A 24,622-nucleotide genomic window follows, 5' to 3' on the forward strand; every position below is an offset into this window, starting at 1 on the left:
AATTCTTTGTGTATTTGTGTATGTGTGTATACCAGCTGGAGGAGGATGTTAGCTGTCCTGCTCAGTCTCCGTCTTATTCTCTTAACTCAGGGTGTCCACTGAACCTAGAAGTAGGCTGGTGTCCTGCAAGCTCCAGTGATCCTCCTGTCTCCACTCCTCACATTGCTGGATTTTAAGATTTTTTTTTTTAAATGTGGGAGCTAGAGATTTGAACTTAGATCCTCTATGCTTGAGCAGCAGACTCTGTGAGCCACTGAGCCACCGTAGACCTTCCTTCTTAATGATCGTATTCTTTGTCTTCTTGCCTTACTGTCCTGGCTAGGACCTCTAGAATAGGGAGTAGAAAGAATAAGGTGTCCTTGCCATTTCTCTTTTCTTTTTTCCTTCCTTCCTTTTTTTTTCTTTCAGTTTTTTGAGACAGACAAACATTTGTGTTTTTATGGGAGTTTTTCTCTGTGTGAACGTGTGTGTCTCTGTGTCTATATGCCTTTCTTGTTCTTTTTTTTTTCTTTGCTTGTTTGTTTTTAATTTTATTATTACATTGTAGATTTTCTAATGAGAGACAGAAAGAAGGTTGTGGACTTGGACTCAGAATTAAGAGAATAAGATGGAGACTGAGCAGGACACCCAATAGCCTCTTCTAGCCAACATATACATAGACAAAGAATTTTAAAGACAACACCTTAATTTGCAGACAGTTTGGCATTCCTTCTGATAGTTGATTCCTGGGTGCTGATAGTCCAGATGAGCATTGCTCTTCCCTCTACCTAACCTGAAACTCACTATGCAGAACACCCTGGCCTCTGCCACCTGAGTGCTAAGATTAGGTGCGCCACCACGCTTTGCCTCTTTCTCTCCCTTTTTTTTTTCTTCATACAATATATCCTAGATTTCTCCCAGATCTTTCCTTCTCATCCAAGCCCACAACCTTTCTTTCTGACTCTCATTAAAAATCAGGCATCTAAAAAGTAATAAGATAAAATAAAAACAATCAAAAAGAACCAAAGAAAAGCACAAAAAAGACGTAGAGATATAGTCACACACACAGAAACCCCATAAAAACACAAAACTGGAAACCATAATATATATGCAAAAATCCTGTAATTTTTCTTTTAATGCCTGACAAAGCATTATGAGTCAAAGAACCTTCAAAAACACCATTGAGTTTGTTTTGTGTTGGCTGTTTACTGCTGAGCATGGTGCCTGGCCTTAAGAGTGGCTTGTATACCCAGTGGGACTCTGGGTAAAAACTAATTTTTCCTTTGTGAGCAGTTATCAATTAGAGATAGGGTCTGGATTAGGGATGAGGGCATGCGTTCATTTCCCCTCTCTGTGCTGGGACCCAGCTGTTTCACACTCATATAGGCGTTGTACATGCTGCCACAGTTGCTGTGGGTTTGCATGCTCATTAGCCCTGCTGTCCTTAGAGGCCTTATTTCCTTAGTGGCCTCCATCCCTTCTGGCTCTTACACTCTTTCTGCTTCCTTTTCTGCAGGGTTCCCTGAGCCCTGAGGGGAGAGATTTGATAGAAATATACCACGTAGGCCTGAGGGTTCCTCGGTCTCTCACTCTCTGTACATTGTCCAGTTGTAGGTCTCTGTGTATGTTCCCATATACTGTGGGAGCAAGCTCTCTGATGATGGCTGAGCAAGACACTGATCTATGAGTATAGCAAATGTCATTAAGAGTCATTTTATTGCTATGTTCCTTTTGCAGAACAGTAGTATTTTGTTTCTCCCTAGGTCTTTGGCCTTTCTAGTCTAAGGTTCTTAGAAACTGAAGCAGCACCAAAGATGGATTCCATGTCATGGAGTGGACCTTAAATCCAACCAGATAGTGGCTGCTTACTTACGCAGGTTTTGTGCTGTTATTGCACCAGTATATTTTGCACAGGTTACCATTGTAGACTGAAGGATTTATATCTGGCTTGGTGTTTGCCTTTCTCCTTTGGGAGAGTGCCCAGTACCTTCCAGTACCAGGAACACTAGTCAGTGGGGTGAGGCTCTAGGTAGGCACCAGCTAGAATTCACCACATCCAGTGAGTTGTATAGGTGTTGTTTTCAGTAAGAGGGTCTTACCATCAGTTTGTGGAGAGCAGCCAATAGCCTTGCGCTGCCTTTCTCTTCATCCCAGAGGCAAGCTTTCATTATTTTACTACTAACTATAATTTTATTATAGTATTCTAATAGGTATCTTTTCCCAAATAAAGACATTTTTCCCATTAAATTAAGGAAACACTTTGAAAAGTTTTTATTATGAATGAATGTTGGATTTGTTTTCAGATGCTTTTTCTTCATCTATCAAGATGGCTATTAATTTTTTTTTCTTTTTTCGGTTTTTCGAGTTAGGGTTTCTCTGTGTAGCCTTGGCTGTCCTGGAACTCGCTCTGTAGACCAGGCTGGCCTGGAACTCAGAGATCTCCCTGTCTCTGCCTCCTAAGTGCTGAGATTAAAGGCATGCACCACCACCACCCTGTGGAAAGGCTTCTCAATTACTAAGCTAGTTTTTAAAAATAATTTTGAGGATACTTAAGATTTCTGTTCTGTTCTGTGTGTCGATAGCATAAACAGAGCAGTACTTAGTTTGTTTTTTTTTTTTAAACAACTATTTGCAATGTGTAGGTGCAACTGTTAGAGTGTGTGTATGTGTGTGTGTGTGTGTGTGTGTGTGTGTGTGTGTGTGTGTGTTTAATCCAGTCACACTGGATTATTAGGATAAATTACCAGGTTCTAGCTTTAGAAAACAAGTTTAGGAGTCAGCATAACTGAACAGTGGCAGTAGGGAGCATGTGCCATGTAAAGGCTGAGCCCTGCCTACTTCTGTCTTCAATACGGGCTTCAAGTGTCTCTGTCTATTGCAGGGACTCAGAAACTAGTTTTCACTCTATCAGTGGATACTTTAGGTGGACTAAAGATATCTACGATTCCTCTAAAATTGTATTATTATTTTATGGGATTGTATGGGGGCACATGCGTGCTTGTGCCTGTGTGCGTGTGCCCGTGCGTGCGCATGTGCGTCTGCATGTGCATATGTGTCCTTGCATGTTTGCGTGTGTATGGTGTGGGTGTGCATGTGTGTGTGTAAAATGTGTGGACAGGCATGTGTGCCTGCGAGCATTAGTCCATTTGTGTGGCGACATTTGAGGTAGTGTGTATGTATTTATTTGTATGGGCGCATGCATTGGTGTGGGTGTGTTTGGGAACATGTGTGTTCATGCGCTTGTGGAGACCAGAGGTCAGTCTTAGTCATCATTCCTCAACTTGCTTTTTGAGGCAGGGTCTCTCTATGGCCTGAAACTCCCCGAGTAGGCTGGGCTGATTGTCCAGGGAGCCCACGTGACCTGGCCAACTTCACCTCCCCAGAGCTGTGCTGGCAGGCATGTGCCGTCATGTCCAGCTTTTACCTGGGTTGTGGGGATGCAGCTCAGGTCCTCATATGGGCAGGACAAGCACTTTATTGACAGCTTCTCCTCAGCCTTGAGTATTTTTTAAATAGGAAGTAGAGAGTCCAGTGGCTTTCTACGGATTCTCAGAATTTAAAGCACTTTAAAGAATAACCAGGCAGTGGTGGTGCCAGTATCTAATCCCAGCACCTGGGAGCAGAGGCAGGTGGATCTAAGTTCTGAATTCGAGGCCAGCCTGGTCTAGAGAGCAAGTTCCAGGATACCCAAGGCTACACAAAGAAGCCCTGTCTTCAAAAACCAAACAAAAAGTTTAAAGAAGGGTTAAGAAAAAAGGGTGTTTTGCCTGCATGTGTGTCTGTGCACCACATGCGTGCAGTGCCCAAGCAGGTCAGAAGAGGACATTGGATCCCCTGCGTCTGGAGCACAGGTTGGGAGTGGCCACGTTGGCGCTGGGAACCCAGCCTTGCCTTCTGCAAGAGCAGCAAGTGTCCTTCATTACGTAGCCATCTCTCTAGTCTCCCTACATTTTTGGATTTAAAAATATTTATATTGGTATATAACCATTTTAGTACATTTTAACTACATGTAGGATTCTCACTGAATTTGTTCATTTCATATTTTGCCAGTGCCTTAACTCAAAATTTTTCTTTTCAAGGTTCAGGAGCAAGTGCACCCCACCCTCTCAGCTAATGAAGAGTCTCTTTATTATATTGAAGAACTGATTTTTCAGCTGCTTAATAAGTTATGCATGGCTCAACCAAGGACTGTTCAAGATGTGGAGGTAAAAATTATTATGTCATTTTTAAAAACCTACAAAATTAATTTTTAGATCTGTATCTTTGTCATTCTAAATTTCTATGGAAACTAAAACCACTCCTCAGTTCATATATGTGCTCAGGTCATTTTCAAGAAATATATCAAGTCAGTTCATTAAGAAAAGGAAAATTTTTAGAAAAAAAATGTGGATAAATGGGAAAACCCTTAAAACTTACCTCGTATGTTAGACAAATATTAGCTCAAGAGATTATAAGCTCACATATAAAAATGAGATTATAAGGTTTGTAAGAAAATGCTGACAATATCATAGCTTGGAATTAAATAACTTTAGGGAAGACTGAAAACATAGTGACTATTAAAGGTTACAATTTAAAAAATAGAAAGTTATTAATTATGCTTGTAGTCTCAGTTCCCACAGGCTGGGAGAGGAGCAGCTCTAATTTGAAATTAGCTTGAAGTTTACATACAAAATGCAAATCACAGACTAGGGGAAAAAAAGATAACTTTCTCCCCCAGATTTGTAGAATTCTTGAATAGAAACTTAAAAAAGAAGACATGCCAGTTGACTATAAGCACATGAAAAGTTTCTGAAGCTCAGAAGCCTCCTGAAAAATAGAAATTCAAATCATAATGAATTTCTTTCACAGCCACAAAAAATAAAAAGGTTAAAAGAAGCGGATGGACTGGTTACCCTGCACACAGGCAAGAATGTGGAGTGCCTAGAACTTTACATTAGAAGTAGGAGTATAAACCAGGCCCAGTGGCCCACACCTTTAATCCCAGCACTTGGGAGGCAGAGGCAGGTGGATCAAGACCAGCCTGGTCTACAAAGCAAGTCCAGGACAACCAGGGCTACACAGAGAAACCCTGTTTCAAAAAACAAACAAACAAATAAACAAACAAAAACCAAAACAAACCAAAAAAAAAAAAAAAAAAAAGAAAGAAAGAAAGGGGAGCAGGAGGAGGAGTATAAATGCTATAACAACTATGCAATTGTTTGGCAGTTTCTACCAAAGTTTTTTCTAAGTCTATATTTGGCCTAGGAATTGTACTGTAGATATGGAGAATAAAAGTATATGTTCACAAGTAATATGCATATGAACAAGAAGTTTAATTTGTAGTAACTAAAAGTTACAAAAGCTCAAATTTTGCAGTTTAATTTATAATAGCTAAAAATTATAAAAAGCACAAATTTCACAGCTTAATTTGTAATAGCTAAAAGTAGTTTAGCTTTTAACTTAGTAGTTCAAATTTCTTTTTCTTCTTCTTTTTAAATTTTTTTTTACTTTTATTTTTTTCTGAGACAGGGTTTCTCTGTGTAGCCTTGGCTGTCCTGGACTCGCTTTGTAGACCAGGCTAGCTCGGAACTCACAGAGATCCTCCTGCCTCTGCCTTCGAGTGCTGGGATTAAAGTGTGTGCTGCCACCACCACCCCACACTCCCACCCCCTGGAAAAAAGTTGAAATTTCTATCAATAAGAAAGTGTGTGTGTTGGTTGCCTTTACATAGCTATTGTCAGAGTATCTGTGAGAGGACTGCTTAAAGGAGGAAGGATTTATTTCAGCTCACAGTATCGGAGGATTTAACTGCTTGTGTCCTTGTGTTGGAGCAAATAATGCCAGCAAGAGTGGAGCGGGTGAGAGACGCTCCTCTGCAGCCGAGGCATGACGGCTCACAGTAGCCAGCGGGGTGTGGGCATGACCAGGGACCAGGGATAAGTGTCAGAAGCACAGGTCTAGGTTTTGACCAACTTTCTCCAACTTGACCTACTTCCTAAAGTTCACAGAATCTCCCAAAATACCACCACCAGATACTAACAAGCATTTTATCACATGAGCCTGTGACGGACCTTTCATGGTCAAACTGTAACTTTTCCCACTGGACCAAAGACTCACAATAAAAAATGCATCTTGTCTATCTCCAGAGATTCCAAAATTCTGAGCAGTTCTAACATTCACAAGCTTTCCAATAAAATCAGAGCAATCTCTTAGCTGTGACCCTCTGTGAAATCAAAAAGAAAATTACTTCCAATATGCAGCTGCACAGGGTGAACAGCCCCATTCCAAAAGGGGAAATGGAGTTGTAGAAAAGCATGGTAGGACCTAAGTAAGACTGAAACACAGGCTGGGCTGGTGAAGACTTTCGTGATACCATTTCCATCTGGAGCCTTGTCAGCGCAGCCTTCACCACCTACATTTTAGTAGCATCTTCTCTTCTCACTGCTCACTAGAACTACATTTTACTTGATGCATCAATGGCTTTCGCTGCTCTTCTTTTGTAGACCTTCTTATACAAACCCCTTTAAAGGCTCAAGAACCACATCATAGGCATCATCATAGCAATGGCCCAGCTGTGTGGTGTCAATTTCTTGTATTAGTCAAACCTTTGTCGCTGTGACAGAATCTCTGATATGAACAGCTAGGAGGAGGAAGGGTTTGCTTTGCCTCAAGTTTCAGAGGGTACGGTCTGTGTTCAGTTAGCTCATATCTCCAGGTCTGTAGTGAGGCACAATATCCTAGTGGCAGGAACATTTGCCAGAGGCTGTTGATGCCATGATGAAATAGAGAATTCAGGGAATGCAAGGAGAGAGACTACAGCAAGAGTAGTCACAAGGGCACAATCCCAAAGTGACCCATTTTCTTCATCAAGGCCCTACCTCTTCCATTTTACCACCTCCAAATAATTCCATTATATAATGAGATCATTGAAGAATCGATGCCTAGCCAGGCGTGGTGGTGCACTCCTTTAATCCCAGCACTAGGGAAGCAGCGGCAGGTGAATCTTCTTGAGTTTGAGGGCAGCTGGTCTACAAAGAGAGTCCAGGACAGCCAAGGCTACACAAATAAACCTTGTCTGGAAAAGCCAACCAACAACCAACCAAACAAAAAGGGTTGATGCCATGCTTTGGTCAAAGCCCTCAGGATCCAGTCACTTTGTGCAGAGTCCGTCAGCTTGCAGCCTTCATACACGAGACCATGTGGAAGAGATACTCCAGTCATAATGACAGGTGGAAAAGGCAGGTTCTCTGGAGGAACAGGACCTGTAGAATAAATATATATTAAAGGGGGACTCATTAAATTAGCGTACATAACATGGGTTAGGGGAGACCAACAGTGGCTGTCTTCACACTGGAGATAGGATAATTTCTCAGCTCCCGAGTCACCTCAGCAGTCCCAGTGTGCTGCGGGGTACTTGTAGGATTTTGAAGAGGCACTTGAGTCACATTGGAAGGGCAGAGAAGCTCGATGACCATGTTAGCAAAGGGCAAGAGGAGGGGCAGCATGATAGATGCACTCATGAGCAGGGAGCAAGGTCAAGAAGGCAGAAAGCAAGGGTTCCCTTAGATATGGACAGATGCCGAAGGTAGCCGCTGAAGGAGACGGTCTTGCAGTGCCTTTAGGAAATCCCCTCCCAGACTTACCCAGAGGCGATCAATTCGTTGATTCGCGATCCAGTTAAACTGATAGCCAGGATTAGCATTCCCAGTGAATAAACAAATACAGTAGATTAGTAAGTGTTAGAAATATATGAAGAAAATGAAATATTATGTGTGGTAGTAGCAGCATTTCACAGAAATATAGGGTAAAAAAAGCCATACCCCAAAGAATATGTGTAAGATTTCACTTTATGAACTTTAGAAACTGCTAACACCAATGGTTAAAGAATCAGGGGCCGTGATGACTCAACATCTAAAGGTGCTTGATCCCTGCCACCCACATGAGATTGTATGGAGAGAAACACCGAAGTTGTCCTCTCACCTTCACGTCACGTGTACACACACACACACACACACACACACACACACACACACACACTCACACACACACACTCACACTCACATACACACACACACACTCACACACTCACATACACACACACTCACACACACACACACACACTCACACACACACACTCACACACACACACTCACACACACACACTCACACACACTCACACACACACACTCACACACACACTCACACACTCACACACTCACACACACTCACACACACACACTCACACACACACACTCACACACTCACACACACACACTCACACTAATAAGGAATGAGGGATGAAGATCAAGATTACAGAAGTGTTCTATATATTGATTTGGATGATGGTTACATAGGTATAAACATTTTCAAAATTGGTTAAACTGCATACTAACAGTGCTTTCAGCTGGGCATAGCAGTCCATGCTAGTGATCTAGCACACAGGAAGCTGAGGCAGGAGGAATGTAAGTTCAAGGTCATCCTGGTACAGGGCACAACTCCATTTCAAAAAGAAAACTATCTGCTCATTTTACTACATATAAACATTACTTTGATAAGAGACTGATGTTATTTGTTCATTGTTTACATATTAAGGCTATTTGTTGTTTACATATGTGTGTATACACACACACACACACATACACACACATATTGATGAGAGAGAGAGAGCGCACGCGCGCGCTCTGTATGTGTATGTCCCTATGTAAATCTCTCTAAAAGTCTGCATGGATTAATATTAAAGCATTTTTTACATTGGTGTACATAGGAACTTTTTTAGATTTTGAAGATTATGTAATGAAGTTACAACTTTTAATACAAAGGAAAACTGATTTAGAGTGATGGAGGTATTAAGATTAAAACTCTTAAGACTAAAACACTTATTTCCCTTTTCTTTGCTGTAACATTTAGGCATTAAATAAATATAACAAAACATTTTTTCAATAGCTAAAATTTCTTAAAGTTGATAATTTAACTTAAATATAGGAAACCTTATATAATTGGAATTCAGTTCTGATATATAGTTCTTATTCATGTCAAACACTGGTTAAATGTAAGATTAAATGAACAGGAATTTGATTTTTAAAAATTCTTTATTATTTGTACAGTGTTCTGCCCATAAGTGTGACTGTACACCAGAAGAGGGCACCAGACCTCATTATAGATGGTTGTGAGCCATCATGTGGTTGCTGGGAATTGAACTCATGAACTTTGAAAGAACAGACAGCATTCTTAACCTCTGAGCCCTCTCTCCATCCACAGGAATTTGATTATTTTATGGAGATCTGTATTTCCAAAACCATCCTGAGCACCCTAATTCTCACCATAGTCTGAGTCACAGATAGCTGTTCTTTTAAATGTTTTCTAAATTGCTCTAGGATTATCAAAGAGAGAGAGAAGCTTTCTGGCAATATTAATAATAAGTTGATTTCTAGGTAAATGATGTTAACCTTAAAAATTTATAACTACTGATATGTTAATATATAGCTCTCCTGTGTATTGTACCTTTTCCTAATTCATATTTTTACAGTGCTAAGACTCAGGCCTAATCCTTGCACAGTCACACAGGCAGTCTATTGAACTACTCTCCCCAATGCAGGCATGATAAACTTAAAAAATTCATGTGACAAAATTATATGATGAAATCTTGGTTGTCTTGTTGGTCTTTGCTTTTCTTTATTTTGAGATAGAGTCTCATTATGTAGCTTGGACTGGCTTTGAACTCTTAGTTTTCCTGCCTCTACCTTCTCAAGTAGACAGATAGATACTTTAGATTGCATTCTAGGATGTCAAAACATCTGGAATTTGTAATGTATAGCATCACTAAGAGATTGAGTTGCCAGTTAAGAAGGTACTATGTTGGGGGATAGTCTAATATATTTTGATGTTAATTACTACTTACTGTCTGACCCAACTTTTACTTAATAAAAGAGATAGGTGGGGCTAAGAGAGAGAGGAATTCTTAAAAAAAAAAAAAAAAGACGAAGAAGAACTGCCAAGAGGAGAAGGAGAGACCTAAAGAAAAGAGAGGAAGGCCACCATAGGTTAGCTGGAGGAGAGACACATGGCCGGCGTGGATGGAGAATTTGGCCCAAATAAAAAACATTAACAAGTATTTGAAATTATAGATAAGAGGTAACTTAATAAAAGTTATTAAAAACAAATGGCATGGGATTAAAACAGGGATCCCATGCCTGCCCCACTATAGAAGGTAGTTTAAAAAATTAACATCTGCCCTGCCTCAGGTTAACTAAGACTGTTTTAAAATATAACAAATGTCTGTGTCTTGATTGATTACTAGTCAGACCTACAGATAATAGAGATAATTTTTAAAAAACAATAGTACTATAACAGACCATATGAGGTTATTTTATGTTTGTTGTTCATTATATAGGTAGGTGATAGACAGATAAAAGAGATGATAGATTAGATAGGTAGGTGACATAGATAAAAGCTAGGTAGATAGATGATAGATTATATTAGATAGGGAGATAGGTGATAGACAATGATGATAGGTAGGTAGGTAGACAGGTAGATAGATAGACAGACAGACAGAGAGATAGACAGACAGACAGAGAGATAGACAGACAGACAGATAATAGAATGTTGCCAGAAGTAAACTTTATAAAAGCTTCTATCTAATCTCTAACAAAGTTCAGTGATTCCCTCATTGTTTCACACAAACACAATTCGACTTTCTTTTCCATGCTCATATACTTGTGGTCTTTCTTTTATTGTCCACAGTTCTTGCTGACATTTGAATAAGAATGAGGGAAGGCGATCTTTTCTGTAGTGTGCACTGCTTTTATAGGTGTGCCACCATGACTCGTAACTTCTTAAAAACCTAATGTTCCCCCCCCCCCAGGAATAGAACATATTGTGCCCCTGCTGTCTTCTTGTATTGATGACTGATCAGGTTGTGTTTTATATGAGCTTTCTATTTCTCAAGTTCTACTGATTCTGAACGGCTCAACTCTGATTTGAACAGGAACGAGTTCAAAAGACTTTTCCTCATCCTATTGATAAATGGGCAATTGCTGATGCACAATCTGCCATAGAGAAACGAAAGCGAAGAAATCCTCTTTTACTACCTGTGGACAAAATTCATCCTTCCTTAAAGGTAATAAAAGACTAGACACTGGGGGAATTCTTTATAATAAGTAATACTTTCATAGTAATAATGTATATTTAGTATTGATGGTCTGTTTGTATATGTATTATATACATTATATGTGCATGAAATAAAAATGGAGAGGTGTGTGTGTGTCAGTGGTTTGCTTTACATGAGTGATACCCCGGTTGAATTTCTAGCATGCTATCCACCCACCCCCAAAGAAAAGAAACAAAATAAAAATAAATGGGGCTGGAGAGATGGCTCAGCCATTGAAGGCTAGGCTCAAAAAAAAAAAAAAAAGTACTGTGTACAGGGGCACATATGCAAAGTTAATAATGCTAATAATATGTTGTGGCTTTTTTGTGGTATCTTCCAATGACGATTACCTTTTATCAATTCCAATGTAGTAGACCATGATTTTACATTTTGTTATTAAGAAAGTGAAATATCAAAAGGTGCTGAATGCTTTCAAATTAACCTTTATAGATTGGAAAAGAACACTAGAAAATAACCTGTAGAATAAGCTTGGTATTATAGATTTGAAGACCTTTTGGTAGAAATTTTAATAACCCCTCATTCTAGTTTTCTGTTGCTGTGATAAACACCACAACCAGAAATAACTTGGGGAGAAGAGGGCTTATGTCATTATGTCAGTTTGTGCTTTATAGTCCGTTACTGAGGGAAGTCAAGTCAGGAGACTCAAGCCAAAGCTATGCTGCTCACTGCCTTGGTCTCTAGCCTAGAACCATCAGCCTGGGACAGCACTACCCACAGGGGCTGGGCCCTTCTTTGTCAATCATTAATCAAGAAACTATTCCACAGACTGGCCTACAGGCCTGTCTGGTAGAGACGTTGCTCTCAATTGGGGTTCCCCTCAGGTAACCACAGCTCCTATTGAGTTGATAAGTAACCAGCAGCAGACCCTTCCCCCAGAAGCACACACTGAGAAACTCTCTTCTTAAGGACCGTGGGGATTAGCGGACAGTGCTGTAAAGCAGGGAACTTGACGGTAGGTGTCCAGGAGTTCTCAGTGGGGAGTGGGTTAGGGTTAGGGAGCTGCCAGTAAAATCAAGCCCAACTTTTCTTTTTTCTGTCTTTTGTTTGTATATTTTCTGATTTTGTGTTATTAAGGGTTTTGTTTGTGTGTGTGTGTTTTCTTTCTTTTCTTTGTTTTTGTTTTTTTATTTTGGGTTTTTTTGTTTGTTTTTCTTTTTTCTTTTTGGTTTTTTGAGACAGGGTTTCTGTGTAGCCTTAGCTGCCCTGGATTCATTTTGCTATAGACCAGGCTGGCCTCAAACTCACATTAATCCTCCTGCCTCTGCCTCAGGAGTGCTGTATTTGTTTGTTTTGTTTGGCAGTTTCTTTTCTTTTCTTTTTTAATTTCTCTCTCTTTCTTTTTTTCTGTTTGTTTTCTAAACAGAAACAGAAAGAGAAAGAAGTCATAGAGTTGATGGGTAGAGAGGAATTAGGAGGAGATGATAGAGGAAAAGCTGTGATCAGAATATATTGTATAAAAATTCTTATTTTAAGCCGGGCGTGGTGGTGCATGCCTTTAATCCCAGTACTTGGGAGGCAGAGGCATGTGGATCTCTGAGTTTGAGGCCAACGAGTCCAGGACAGCCAAGGCCACACAGAGAAACCTGTTTCGAAAAACAAAAACAAAAACAAAAAAAACCAACCAAACAAAAATTTTTATTTCAATCAAAAAGTATAGCCCAAGATTTCTTGTTAGAATCACCTATTATTGTTTGATGAAATAACAGATTTGTTAGATTAGATTTTTTTTTTTTGTAAAATAAATAATACTAGGATCAGCTGCTAATTTTATATCTTGTGCCAGTGCTTTTCAACCTACCTAATGCTACGATCCTTTAATACAGTTCCTCAAAAACTATAAAATTATTTTTGTTGCTACTTCATAACTATAATTTTGCCACTGTTATGAATTGTAATATAAATATCTGTGTTTTCTGATGGTTTTAGGCAGTTCCTATGAAAGAATCAGCTGACCCCTACTCCCCCTGTGGAAGGGATTGAGAACTGCTGTCATATGGCCTCCATGTATTGAGATTTTCTGCTTTAAAAAAATTTTTATATGCCAGGCATTGTGGTGCATGCCTTTAATCCCAGCACTCGGGAGACAGAGGCAGGCAGGTCTCTGAGTTCAAGGCCAGCTTGGTCTACAAAACGAGCTCCAGGACAGCCTGGACTGCAAGAGAAACCTTGTCTAAAAAAAAAAAAAAAAAAAGAAAGAAAGAAAGAAAGAAAAATAAATTGTTTTTGAGCAAAAATTATATAGAATTTTTTTCAGTGCTAAAGCATAAGCTCACCTGCCGGGCAAGTTCTTTATGATGAAGCCACCTCAGCTTGCTCTTTCTTTCTTTCTTTCTTTCTTTCTTTCTTTCTTTCTTTCTTTTTCTTTCTTTCTTTTTTTCACTTTTATTTTATTTTAAAATGTTTATTAATTTATTCATTTTAATGTCCTTATCACAGCCCCTTTCCTTCTCGCCTCCTGGTCCCACTCTCCCACCTACTTCCTCCTTTTCTTTTCCCCTTCTCTTCAGAAAAGGGTAGCCACCCCTTTAATAATTAAAAATTAATAAGAGAATAAGAAATAAGATGCCAAGCAACAGATAATAGATTACATGAGGTTTATTAAGTGAGCATGGGAGAGAAGGAAAGGGGGAGGGGTACCCCAGAGAGAGAGAGAGAGAAAGAGGTAAGAGAGAAAGGGGGTAAGAGAGAGAGGGGCGAGGTGGGTCTGTCCTTGTATATAGCCCTGGGCAGGGCCACGCCCCAGTGGCAGGGAGTGACATCACAGGTAGGCTGACTGAAGCAGAATCCTAACATTCCTCCCTTTTTCCTATAATTAAAAAATAAGGAATGTTAGGATTGTTTTTATGTAAGATAAGTTAAAATATATAAAAGTAGGTTCATTGGAAGCGGCTTTTGTCTGTCACGTAAGGGAAAAGAGAAAGGGAGAAAAAGCAACAAAATCTCCAGATTATATAGTGAAGGGGGAGGAAAAGCTCTGCCCTAAAAGTTCAAGGTAGAAGGCAGGCTATATCAGCCACGTCCTACAGCAGATAGGGACCGAAGAGTGCTGGGAGAGCCTGGAGCTGTTTGTCCCTGGCCTGGAGCACACCATTTCAGCCTTTTGCAAATGGATAAGGGGTGAAGTAGTTGTCTTAACTACTTCCTGCTGACAGTAGGGCGGCAACAGGAGGTTGAAAGGCTGAAATGCTGGCCAGGTTCCAGAAGAGCAAGTTGTTGAATTTGCTATCCAGGGTCTGAGAACATGTGCAGCTAAGGGGGTAATGCAGGTGCACCTGACAATCTGTGAGGTTGCACTGGAGCACTTGTGAGGAGCTGCTTTGACTGTGTCCCGGATGTAGGAAGTCTGGCAGGATACTGGTACAATTAGTAGGTAAGGGAGAAAATTCCCTTTAGGTTTACATTTGAAACTCTAGGGGAAGCAAAGAGAAAAAGTTTGAAAATAAGGAAAGAGACAATGCTTAAAATTTTGGGAGAGCAAAGAAAAGGTTTGGATATAAGAAGCATCCTCCCGTTTTACCCTATTGCTGGCAATAATTAAAAAGTTGTAGTTTTGGATCTGTACAAGTTTGGTTGCAGAGGTATATAAGTTTAGGAGCCCTTAATGTGGGCATAGGGATTTGAAATTCTCCAGAAGGCATCCCCGAGGAGCCATGGGGAGAGGAGAAGTCAGGGACCTATCGGGGCGTCCCCTGAGCAAGGTTTAACTTGATGAGACTGGTGCAGCTGTTCCAGCAGCTCATCAGCACTGGTCAGAGCCAAGGCATGGCAGAAAGCAGACACGGTTACCTAGTGCTAGGGTTATGAACGAGGGGGTTGGGAATGAACCAAGCTGGCAGAGGGAGATCTCACCCAAGGGAGACAGTCCTAGAGGAAGGGTTTGGGTGTAGGTTGGTAAGAATGGCAGGAAGTGTTTACATCAACCAGAAGGGAGGACTCAGCAGTCAGGTGTTGGGTGTAAGAAGGTAGCAATCGGGGAGTTAGGGGAGTCCCGAAACCAGGGAAAGGGGGAGGAACCCCACCTTCAGAGATAGGCAATAGGTGAGGAACTTAAGCTGTTGATTGACAGACAGTACTTACCTGCATTCCATTTGACCTGAGAGGTGGATTTCCTGTAGCTTACAAGAATCCTTTTAAGTTCGTAAAGGGAGATAAAGTTTGGACATGTTAACGTCATCATTGTTTGAAATCTGCAGTGAAATACACATTGTTAGGCATATACACATTGTAGGAAAACGCAGTGGACATATAGCATAGTAGAGACTTGAGAGGAGAGCTTTATGGTAATGCACAGATGCTCTCTGAGGTGAGCGTAGGGAAAGCAGAGGCCTTGTGGAACAGTAACCTGGGGAGGACAGAAATCTCCTGTAGAGCAGGATGGCACCAGTACCCATCATGAAAGAGGGGCTTCTTCCCTCTATTTAGGAGACTGGAGGTATAATTTAAGCACAGTGAGAAACATTTTAAGTAAAAGACAAACCAAAGGAAATTTAAAAATTTGAGCTTGGAGCTATGATAGGATCGTATAGTGGAATGTTTTACCACAGTTAGATTAATAACTCCACTGATCTGTGTCAACACTCTAAGCAGTTAATGCAACAACAGCATAGCAACAGGAGGAATAGAACGTCCTTTTACGAATGTTGACCTTTATAACTTGCATTTACTAACTTAAAACACTTTCTTAGACTTTCTAACATTCATAACTTGCATGTATCAACCTTAAAACACCTTCTTAGACCTTCCAACATTCACAAAACACCTTAGACTATCTAACATCCATAAACATCTTTTTGGACACTTTAAGACATAGGTGAGATTGCTGTAAGTAGTCACTGTCTTTTAGCTAAAAGAATGGTAAAAGTCTGATAACAAGGTAGACTGTGTCTAGACCTGACAGAGCAGGTAAGCAGTGACATCACAGGTCAGCGGACTGAGCAGAATCCTAACAACCACCTCCCCAAACCAACCCTGGTGCATCCATTTGCTCAGGACTGAGCACAGCCTCTTCCACAGCGACCAGACACGGCAGCTCAGTGAGGGGAAAGTGATCCAAAAGCAGGCAACAGAGTCCATGGCAGATGTGACCCACTTCACTTCCTAGGGGACCCCATGAAGACCCAGCTGCCCATCAGTTACATATATGTAGGGGTCAGGTCCGTGCATGTTCTTTGGCTGGTGCTTCATTTTCTTTGCGCCCCCATGGGGCCCAGGGTAGTTGACTGTTGGTTTTCTTGAGGAGTTCTCCCCAGCTCTTAAGCAGGAGTTTTAAGCGTTTAACTGATATTTGATAATGCTTTTGTTTTGGAATTTAATTATTATTATTTTTTAAACAGGAAGTTTTGGGGTATAAAGTGGACTACCATGTGTCTCTCTACATTGTGGCTGTATTGGAGTATATCTCAGCAGATATTTTGAAATTGGCTGGTAATTATGTTTTTAATATCCGGCATTATGAAATATCTCAGCAAGACATTAAAGTGTCAATGTGTGCAGATAAGGTAAGTCTTGAAAAGTAATGAAGCTTAAATAGAATACTAATAGCTTTATGGCATTTGTTTTACTCTTTCAAAGTGAATTGTAATGAAGTTAGTTTCTTTTTTAAGTTTATGAAGACTTTTGTATGTTAAATTCATACACTTTACATAAGATATAAGCTGCTACTCGAAATACTTCTTAGTTAGTTCCTTTTGTTGTACTAAGGACCAGCCTTAAATTCATGATCACCCTGATTTAGGCTCTGAAGTGCCTAAATTATCAGTATGCACCACCACATTGGGTTTCCTCTTTCTATAGTACATGATGATCCTAGGTTATGGTTTTTTTGTTTTAAAGCCCTGGTCTCACTATGTATCCCCATCTGGCCTGAAGCTTGCTTTGTAGACCAGGCTGACCTTGATTCACAGAGGTCCCCTTGGCTCTCCCTCCCAAGTATTGAGTTTATGAAGGGGTATGCCTTCATGCCTGGCAGTATATTAGTAAATTTTATAAATTCTGATACTGGAAGACAAAAAAATACTGGCAGGACTTGACAGAGTAGACTGCTGATGCTGGGCCTCTGGCCTAGTACACACTACTGGCTGTCAGCCTTGACTGCGCATTAGAATCACTTCCAGGTGCCTTCAGGGTTTAGCGTCTGTGGCAGGGAGGAGAATTCTCTTTCCCACCAAGAGTCTTTACATATGAAGAGGCGGGAGTGTAGTGGGGGAATCCATTCAAATCAGTTGAAGAAAGGTAGTTTAGATAATGTTTATTTTATTTGGTTTTTTTCCTTCATTGCTTTTTAATGGCAAGGTATTACTATGTAATTCAGGCTGGCCTGGAGCCTTGCTTGGTGGCAAATGTGAGATCCTCCTGCCTCTTGAGTGCTGGAATTTCTAGACTTGAGCCAGCATACACTCCTGAGTTTTGTATTTTAAAAAGGGAGACTCTACCAGAGTTGTTTCTGGTATACATTGATTTTGAAGAACTTGCTTTGGTATATCAAGACAGTTTAGTGGGACACGGGCAGAGAAACAGCTCACAGCAAAGTTACTGTCCTCTGATCATTCTTTTCTTGATTATAGACTCATCACTCTTTCCTGTCATAAGAATTGCTTGAGGGAAAATTCAGTCTTCCATTTCCTTCTTTCTTCCTTTTGAGCCTTTCTTTTTCCTCCTTATATTTCTTACCTACTGTTAAAATGAATATGTGTTAGTGTGAAATGAAAATATCATAAACAAATAACTCAGCACAATGTAATTTAAACAGTATACCAGTGAATCCAGTGTGCAGTGGAGAAAGTGGCCAACAGCAGCGTCCGGCAGGACTTGACAGTAGACTGCTGACGCCGGGCCTCCGGCCTAGTGCACACTTCTGGCTGTCAGCCTCGACTCACATCAGAGTCACTAGGAGGTTTTAGCGAATACGGGTGTTTACAGAGGTTTAGGTGAAAACACTATTTTTTTTTAAGAACCTGTAGTTGAGATGTGTTATTCTATGTTCTAATTTAAAAACTGATTTTCACTTGCATTTCCTTGTAGAAATTTGTTGTTTTTATTTTGACTTCTAAAATAATGATTGCATACTTTCTGTTACTTTGAAAGTGACTTAAGCTGATAGAAATGTTTAAAATACAGTACAGAATATCCCATGGCATTCTGAGTCATTTTGGGAGTAAATTGTCAGCATAGGAGCGCTTTGGCACATAGCTGCATGTGCTGTGTAGCGTGTGACCTCAGGCCCATTGCAGTTGCTCTGATGGTAGGTGCCCTTTATAGCAGATGACTTAGTCCATAGTCGTAAGTTACTCACTGAGTTGTCAGGACTTTCTTCTCCTAGAGAAATTCCTTTCTTCTTTAACTTTTAAGACTTTGGCACTTGAGAACTGTGGATCAATTGTTAATGTAAAATGGTCCTCAGGTTAGAATTTTTGTGATACTAGTTTTGGCTAGAATCAGGTTATAGTCTTCAGCAGGAATTCATAGAAATGTACTGTGTTCTCCACATACGGCACACAACACAATTTCAGTGTGTTTCATTAGTGATGATGTTGTCTGACAGTCTTCTCTTTCTTTTTTCTTTTTTCTTTCTTTCTTTCTTTTTTTTTTTTTTTGAGACAGGGTTTTTCTGTGTATCCTTGGCTGTCCTAGACTCACTTTGTAGACCAGGCTGGCCTCGAACTCAGAGCTATTCTCCTGCCTCTGCCTCCCTGAGTGCTGGGATTACAGGAGTGTGCCCCCATGCCTGGCCATCAATCTTCTCTTTCAATCCCTGTTTTTCTTTTGTAATTACCAAATATTTTATGAAATGTTTTTGAGACTATTGTTCATCATCACACTTTAAGTTTATTTATTCGTTTATTTAAATAGGGATTTACAGGTTCTTACTTTACTCTGTGGGCCATACTTAGTTATTTAGACATTCAAATTATCCCAGATTTGGTCAGGTCAGGTGGAAGTTCCAACTTTATTTCTTTATTTCTGTCTTTTTTGAATATTTATTTATTTATTTTAATATAAATTGAAATTGTGGGTTTTATGCTTCAGTTTACACTGTGGCTATGATTTATAAATATAGTATGGAATAAATTTATACTGTATCTTTCAACTCAGATACGTATATTTGGGGTAAGAACATTTGAAACTTAATCTCAGCAATTTTGAAATGTGCAGTACATTGTTATTGGCTATATTCTCTATGCTGTGCATTAGGCATGATTTTTTTTTTTCTGTCTAATTGAGCCTTTGTACCTTTTGGCCTTCATCTTTCATTCTCTCCCCAGGCTCTGAACTCGGCTTCTGTACTCTTCTGTACACTATGCTTCTGTAAATATGAATATTTTAAGGATATAGTATTTGTCTTTTGAGAGCACTCTATTTCAGCAGGAGGTACTCCAGCTTTGTCTTGTTCTATATGGCAGTTTCCAAGCTTAGAATTAGTTGTTTTTCTAAAACAACAACAGAACTTCAGGTGCTTTGTAATAGAGAATGGTAAGTAGAGACCCAAGGTGTGATCACCAGAGGAGCTCATGCTGCTGGAAGCACACGGCACACACTCACACACATGCACACACACCATGTGTCTCACACACATGCACACACACTCATGTGTCTCAGCTTTCTTCTAGTCCAGTCTTTAAGATTTCACATTAGTCTTCCCTTTTCATATCTGTAAATCCCTTCTTTGATGCTGAAGAATCTGTCTCTGTTTTTCTTACTGTATGTTCTTACTTGAGCAATTCTCTCGTCTCCCACTGCCATTGTAGCACCATCCTTCCACCCACTCAGACCCCAGCATTCTGTGCCAAGTTGTGCTCTGGTAGGAGCAACCTCTATGCTGGTTGATCAGGCTGTGCCTTCTCCCCCCACCCACCTTGTCGTTTTTCTTTTCTTTTTAAAGATTTATGTATTAATTGTATTTATGTGTATTTATTGTATGTACCTGTGAGTTTATATGCCCCAAGTGCATGCAGTGTCTACAGAGGGCGGTGTCATTGGATCCCCTGGGACTAGAGTTAAAGGCAGCTGTGAGCTCCCTGTTGTGAGTGCTGGGAACTGAACATAGGTCCTCTATAAGAGCAGTAAGCAAAGGCAGGCGTGCTGGCGTACACCTGTAATCTCAGCACTCGGGAAGCAGAGGCAGGTGGATCACTGTGAGTTTGAGGCCAGGCTGGTCCACAAAGCAAGTCCAGGACAGGCAGGGCAATACAGAGAAAGCCTGTCTCGAAAAGCAAAAACAAAAACAACAACAACAAAAAACTCTTTAACTCAGCCGTCTCTCCAGTACCCACCCTACCCCTCCCCTCCCCCCTCCCCTCCCCCTGCTTCTTTTTTCTGCAGGCTTCTCATGCTCTGCCTTGCAGGGATGCCTACCTTGTTTGTCCTGCCCATCCTTAGGCAGGCTGTGCAAGTGACTGTTACTCACGGAACCTCCTCTCTAGCTCCTATACAGACTTTTAAAATTAAAGGGAATGATCTCAGTTTGGTTTTACTAGCACTAACTATAATGAAGTGGCCACCTCTGTTACTTTATATGCTCTTCTCTTTCAATTTCAATATTAACTTTTTAGTCCATTGTCACCCTGGTTACTTACTGAGTGCAGATATCTGAGCTCCTAAGGACTTTGATAGATGAAGTACTCCTCTGCTTTTGATTTCTTCAACTCATGCTATGGATTGTAAAATTTATACGCTTAACTCAAATTTAACCACAGAAAATTTCATATTATTTTTTAAATTATCACATCAGGATATTTTAAAAAATCTAATTCTGGCTTTCATTTTAGATACCCTATCTAGATTTTGCTACTTTATGTAAGTTTGAGAACTTTGTTTTAGTTGAAATTGCTCAATAAAATATCTTAAAGGAACAGTATAAGGAATAAGATTTTAAATAAATTAAAGACATCCTTCTAGATTTAAACCACTTTTCTTCTACTGTTTTACCTCTTGTCCAGTTCAAGATCAACAAATATGTAAAGAGTCAGTCAAAAACTGGGTATGGTGGGATGAGCCTGTAATTTTAGCGCTCAGGGGCCATAAGCAGGAGGATTGCTGCAAGTTTGAGGACAGGCTGGTGTTCATAGCAAATTCTCAGCTAATTGTAGGTTGCATTTTAGTATTGTGACAGATAAAGCAACAGCAGTCCCCCAAGAGCCCACAAAAGCTAGATGGTGACCATCAAATTTTCTCTTGGAACTGCTCAGTTTTACGCTGGTAGCTCACAGAAGTTGCCATGGACAAATGAGCATGGGCTGTGCTGCAGGAAAATGCTGTGAAGTTTTACACGTGGGCAGCATTCGGCTCATGTACTGTAGTTTGCTGATCCGGCTTCAGACTTCCTTTTCATAGTCTCTTGTTTGTCACAAGAGACAGTCATGTGCTTAGCTAAAAATGCAGATGACTGTATTTGTGATTCTGTGATTCTAGTTATGTGAGTGGATTAATGAGATTGTCTGTCATGGTATAATCTATAAATCTAAGCAGCTCACGAACCATATGTTTAATAACTATTTGAGAAACTGATTTCTTGAGATGTTTAATTTGCTAGACAAAAATATGAGAACTTTTTTACTTTTAAAAAAGCAGTGTTCGACTGTTATGAAGTGTTCTGGCACATCACAGATTCCTGAGAACAGTCCCATCACAGGAAGGGAGGTAGAACTCAACTTTAACCCTGTCACTCCTGAGAAAAGTAGGATTTAAACTGCCAGAGTAGAACATACGCTGAAGGAGACTGCTGGTTAAGATGAGTCACTTCTCTGAAGAACTTTAATTTGTTAGACCTAGTCATGACAGGACTTGGGTATCTGTCTTATTCTTCTTTTGTTTGTTTTGGTTTTTTGTGTTGTTGTTGTTGTTGGTGTTTTGTTTTGTTTTTTTGTTTTGTTTTGTTTTGAGACAAGGTTTCTCTGTAGCCTTGACTGTCCTGGGCTCATTTTGTAGACCAGGCTGGCCTCGAATTCACAGAGATGCACTTGCCTCTGCCTCCCTGAGAGCTGGGATTACAGGTGTGTGCTACCAGGCCCAACTAGAAAACAGAATTTGGGGGGCGGGTGTTGTCTGTCTTATTCTTGCGTGGCTATATTCCATCTGTTTCAAGACCTCTCTGCCTGCCTGTCTGCCTGTCTATTATTTTTTATTTGCAATACTAGGAATTGAGGCAGCACATACTAAGCTCTGTAGCATTGAGTCACATCATTGGCCATTTTAATTGTCTGTCTGTCTGTCTGTCTGTTGAGACAGAGTTTCTCCATGTTCACCATGACTGACCTGGAACTCACTCTATAGATCACGTTGGCTTAGATCTGCCAGCCTCTGTCTCCCAAGCACTGGTATCAGAGGTGTCGGGCACCACCACTGCCCAGCAGTTGTGCTGTCTTTTTTTTTTTTTTTTAGTTCCTTCATTAGGAACTTTAGAATTTATTCTCACTCTAATAGCTTATAATGATTTAAATATATACAAACTATTTAAACAAGCTTTTTGTGCATGTTTTTTAATCCTTAGTTATTTTCTAATTAGTGAAAACATGAACAGAAATTTCAATGTAAATTGGGCAATTCTGTAGGAAAGATAGAAGATTGTTGGTGAATAGTGCGGAGTCAGGTTGAGTCTGAAAAGCTGTGTGAGGTTTTCATTTGCACTAAGTAATGGAAAGATGGATGGGGATTGAATATGTGAGGAAGACAATCTAGACAGGAATTCAGGGAAGTGATCAGATTAAGAAGGATTCATGAGTTAAGGGTTAACAGGATTTGGAGAGTGACACAAGGGATATTGGAATAGTGGTAAGCTAAAGGCAGTAACAAATTTTATAGATCTAAAAATCTCACATAAAAATCTAGATTTCCTCGGGAGACAGAGGCAGGTGGATCTCTCTGAGTTCAAGTCCAATATGGTCTACAGGGTGTTCCAGGACAGCCAAGGATACATGGAAAAACCCTGTCTCAAAAATCCAAACCAAAAATAAAATAAATTTACATTTCAGACTTTGTTCAAAAAGAAAATACTTGATATTGAACAGCAAACTTTCATTTTATGTGTATATATACCTTCTGGTTTGCCCTAATTTCCTAATTTTTGTTGTTTCTTATATATCACTATGCTATACCTGCCTGACTCCTTTAACATTTAAACTTAGGGATTTTTATATTGTACTATATTAGTCCTTTTCTCAGTTTTCTATAGTGTCATAAAATACCATTCTTGAGACAAAGTAAAAAGAAGGAAGACTGATGTGGGCTCAGTCTTGGCTTGCTTGCACCTGCTACTTTGGACTGTGGTCAGAAGTCACAGAGAAGTGAGCTGCTCACTGTGTGATGACTAGGACACAAGCTGAGCGAGCTGGGTGTGGGCTCCACGACCCACTTCTCCCGCATCATGCCAGTAATTTATTCCCACAAGACCCTACCTACCAAAGGTGCCACACTTCCCAACAGTTTCATGGCTAGGGACCAAATCTGTAACATTGGGAGCCATGCTGTTTGTTTTTAATGTGTCTGAATGTTTAGCCTGCAGGTATATAAGTGCACGCAGTGCCCACAGAGGTCAGAGAGAGCGTTGGATACCCTGAAACTGGTGTTGCAGACAATAGTAAGCTGCTGTGTGGGTGCTGGGAACCAGACCTGCACACTCTGCAAAGGAACAAGTTTCCTACTCATTGAGCCGTCCTTTCAAGGGGGGAAGGTTTTTAAGTAGAGAATGGTTAGCTGTTCAGAACTAGACCCGGATCTTCATGCTTGTAATTCTAACACTTAGGGATTTGGGGCAAATGATGACAAAGCTGAGGCTATCCTGGGTAGGTAGCAAGACTTTATCTCGGAAAACCTAACTAGAGTACAAAGGCGGCACACTAAATCTGAGAGCAGGAAGGAAGGAGTTGGTGAGCTTGCTAATGAATGAGCCTATGAATTAGCACAGACCATTCTGAAAAGATTTTTTTTGTGGGGAAAAGAGGGAGGTTGGTCTTCTGTATATTTTTTGTTGAGTGTTCCACTATTTTGTGTATCTGTTTACAATATGATTTCATATCAATACTGGCTAAAGTGGCTAGGAGTTGGAAGAAGTGTTATTTATTGACAAAAGGGTAGGTTTTATAGAACCAGAAATGAAGAGAGGGATTTGGAAATGTCACAAGTTGTGAGGTTAAACTGTGACTTGGCTTTATCCTAAAGAAATTAAGATCTTCTACAAAAGACAATAAATCCAGATCACCTTTCTATAAGACATGAAATAAGTTTATCTTTAGGAATATAATTTTTGAAAATGGGTTTGGGAAAGACCTGTGGTAAATAGATCAAATTGTGAGACTCATGTGCCATTGTAAGAGATGGTACTGTTTAATAATTTAAAGCATAGAAGGGGCTGACCATAGTGGGCTCTGTCTGCAATCTCAATACTTAGGAAGCTGAGGCAGGAGATTGGTACAGCTCCAAGGCTAGCCTTAGCTTCATAGTGAATTCCAGGCCAACCTGAACTACAGGGTAAGTCTTTGTCTAAAAGCCAAACAAAATGCCAGG

General features: G+C 40.2%; 1 protein-coding gene across 2 annotated transcripts in view; it reads left to right on the forward strand.

The window, feature by feature from the left end:
* Positions 1-24,622, forward strand: part of SOS2 (SOS Ras/Rho guanine nucleotide exchange factor 2) — an 86,123-nt gene that overhangs the window by 15,826 nt on the left and 45,675 nt on the right. For both annotated transcript variants that reach the window (XM_084793242.1, XM_084793243.1), the window contains exons 2-4: positions 4,059-4,184; positions 10,943-11,074; positions 16,459-16,623. In XM_084793242.1, coding sequence (XP_084649368.1) covers positions 4,059-4,184; positions 10,943-11,074; positions 16,459-16,623 — 423 coding nt within the window. The remainder of the gene's footprint in view (positions 1-4,058; positions 4,185-10,942; positions 11,075-16,458; positions 16,624-24,622) is intronic.

The sequence above is a fragment of the Acomys minous genome (genome assembly GCF_964271855.1).
Source record: "Acomys minous genome assembly, chromosome: 8".
NCBI lineage: Eukaryota > Metazoa > Chordata > Mammalia > Rodentia > Muridae > Acomys > Acomys minous.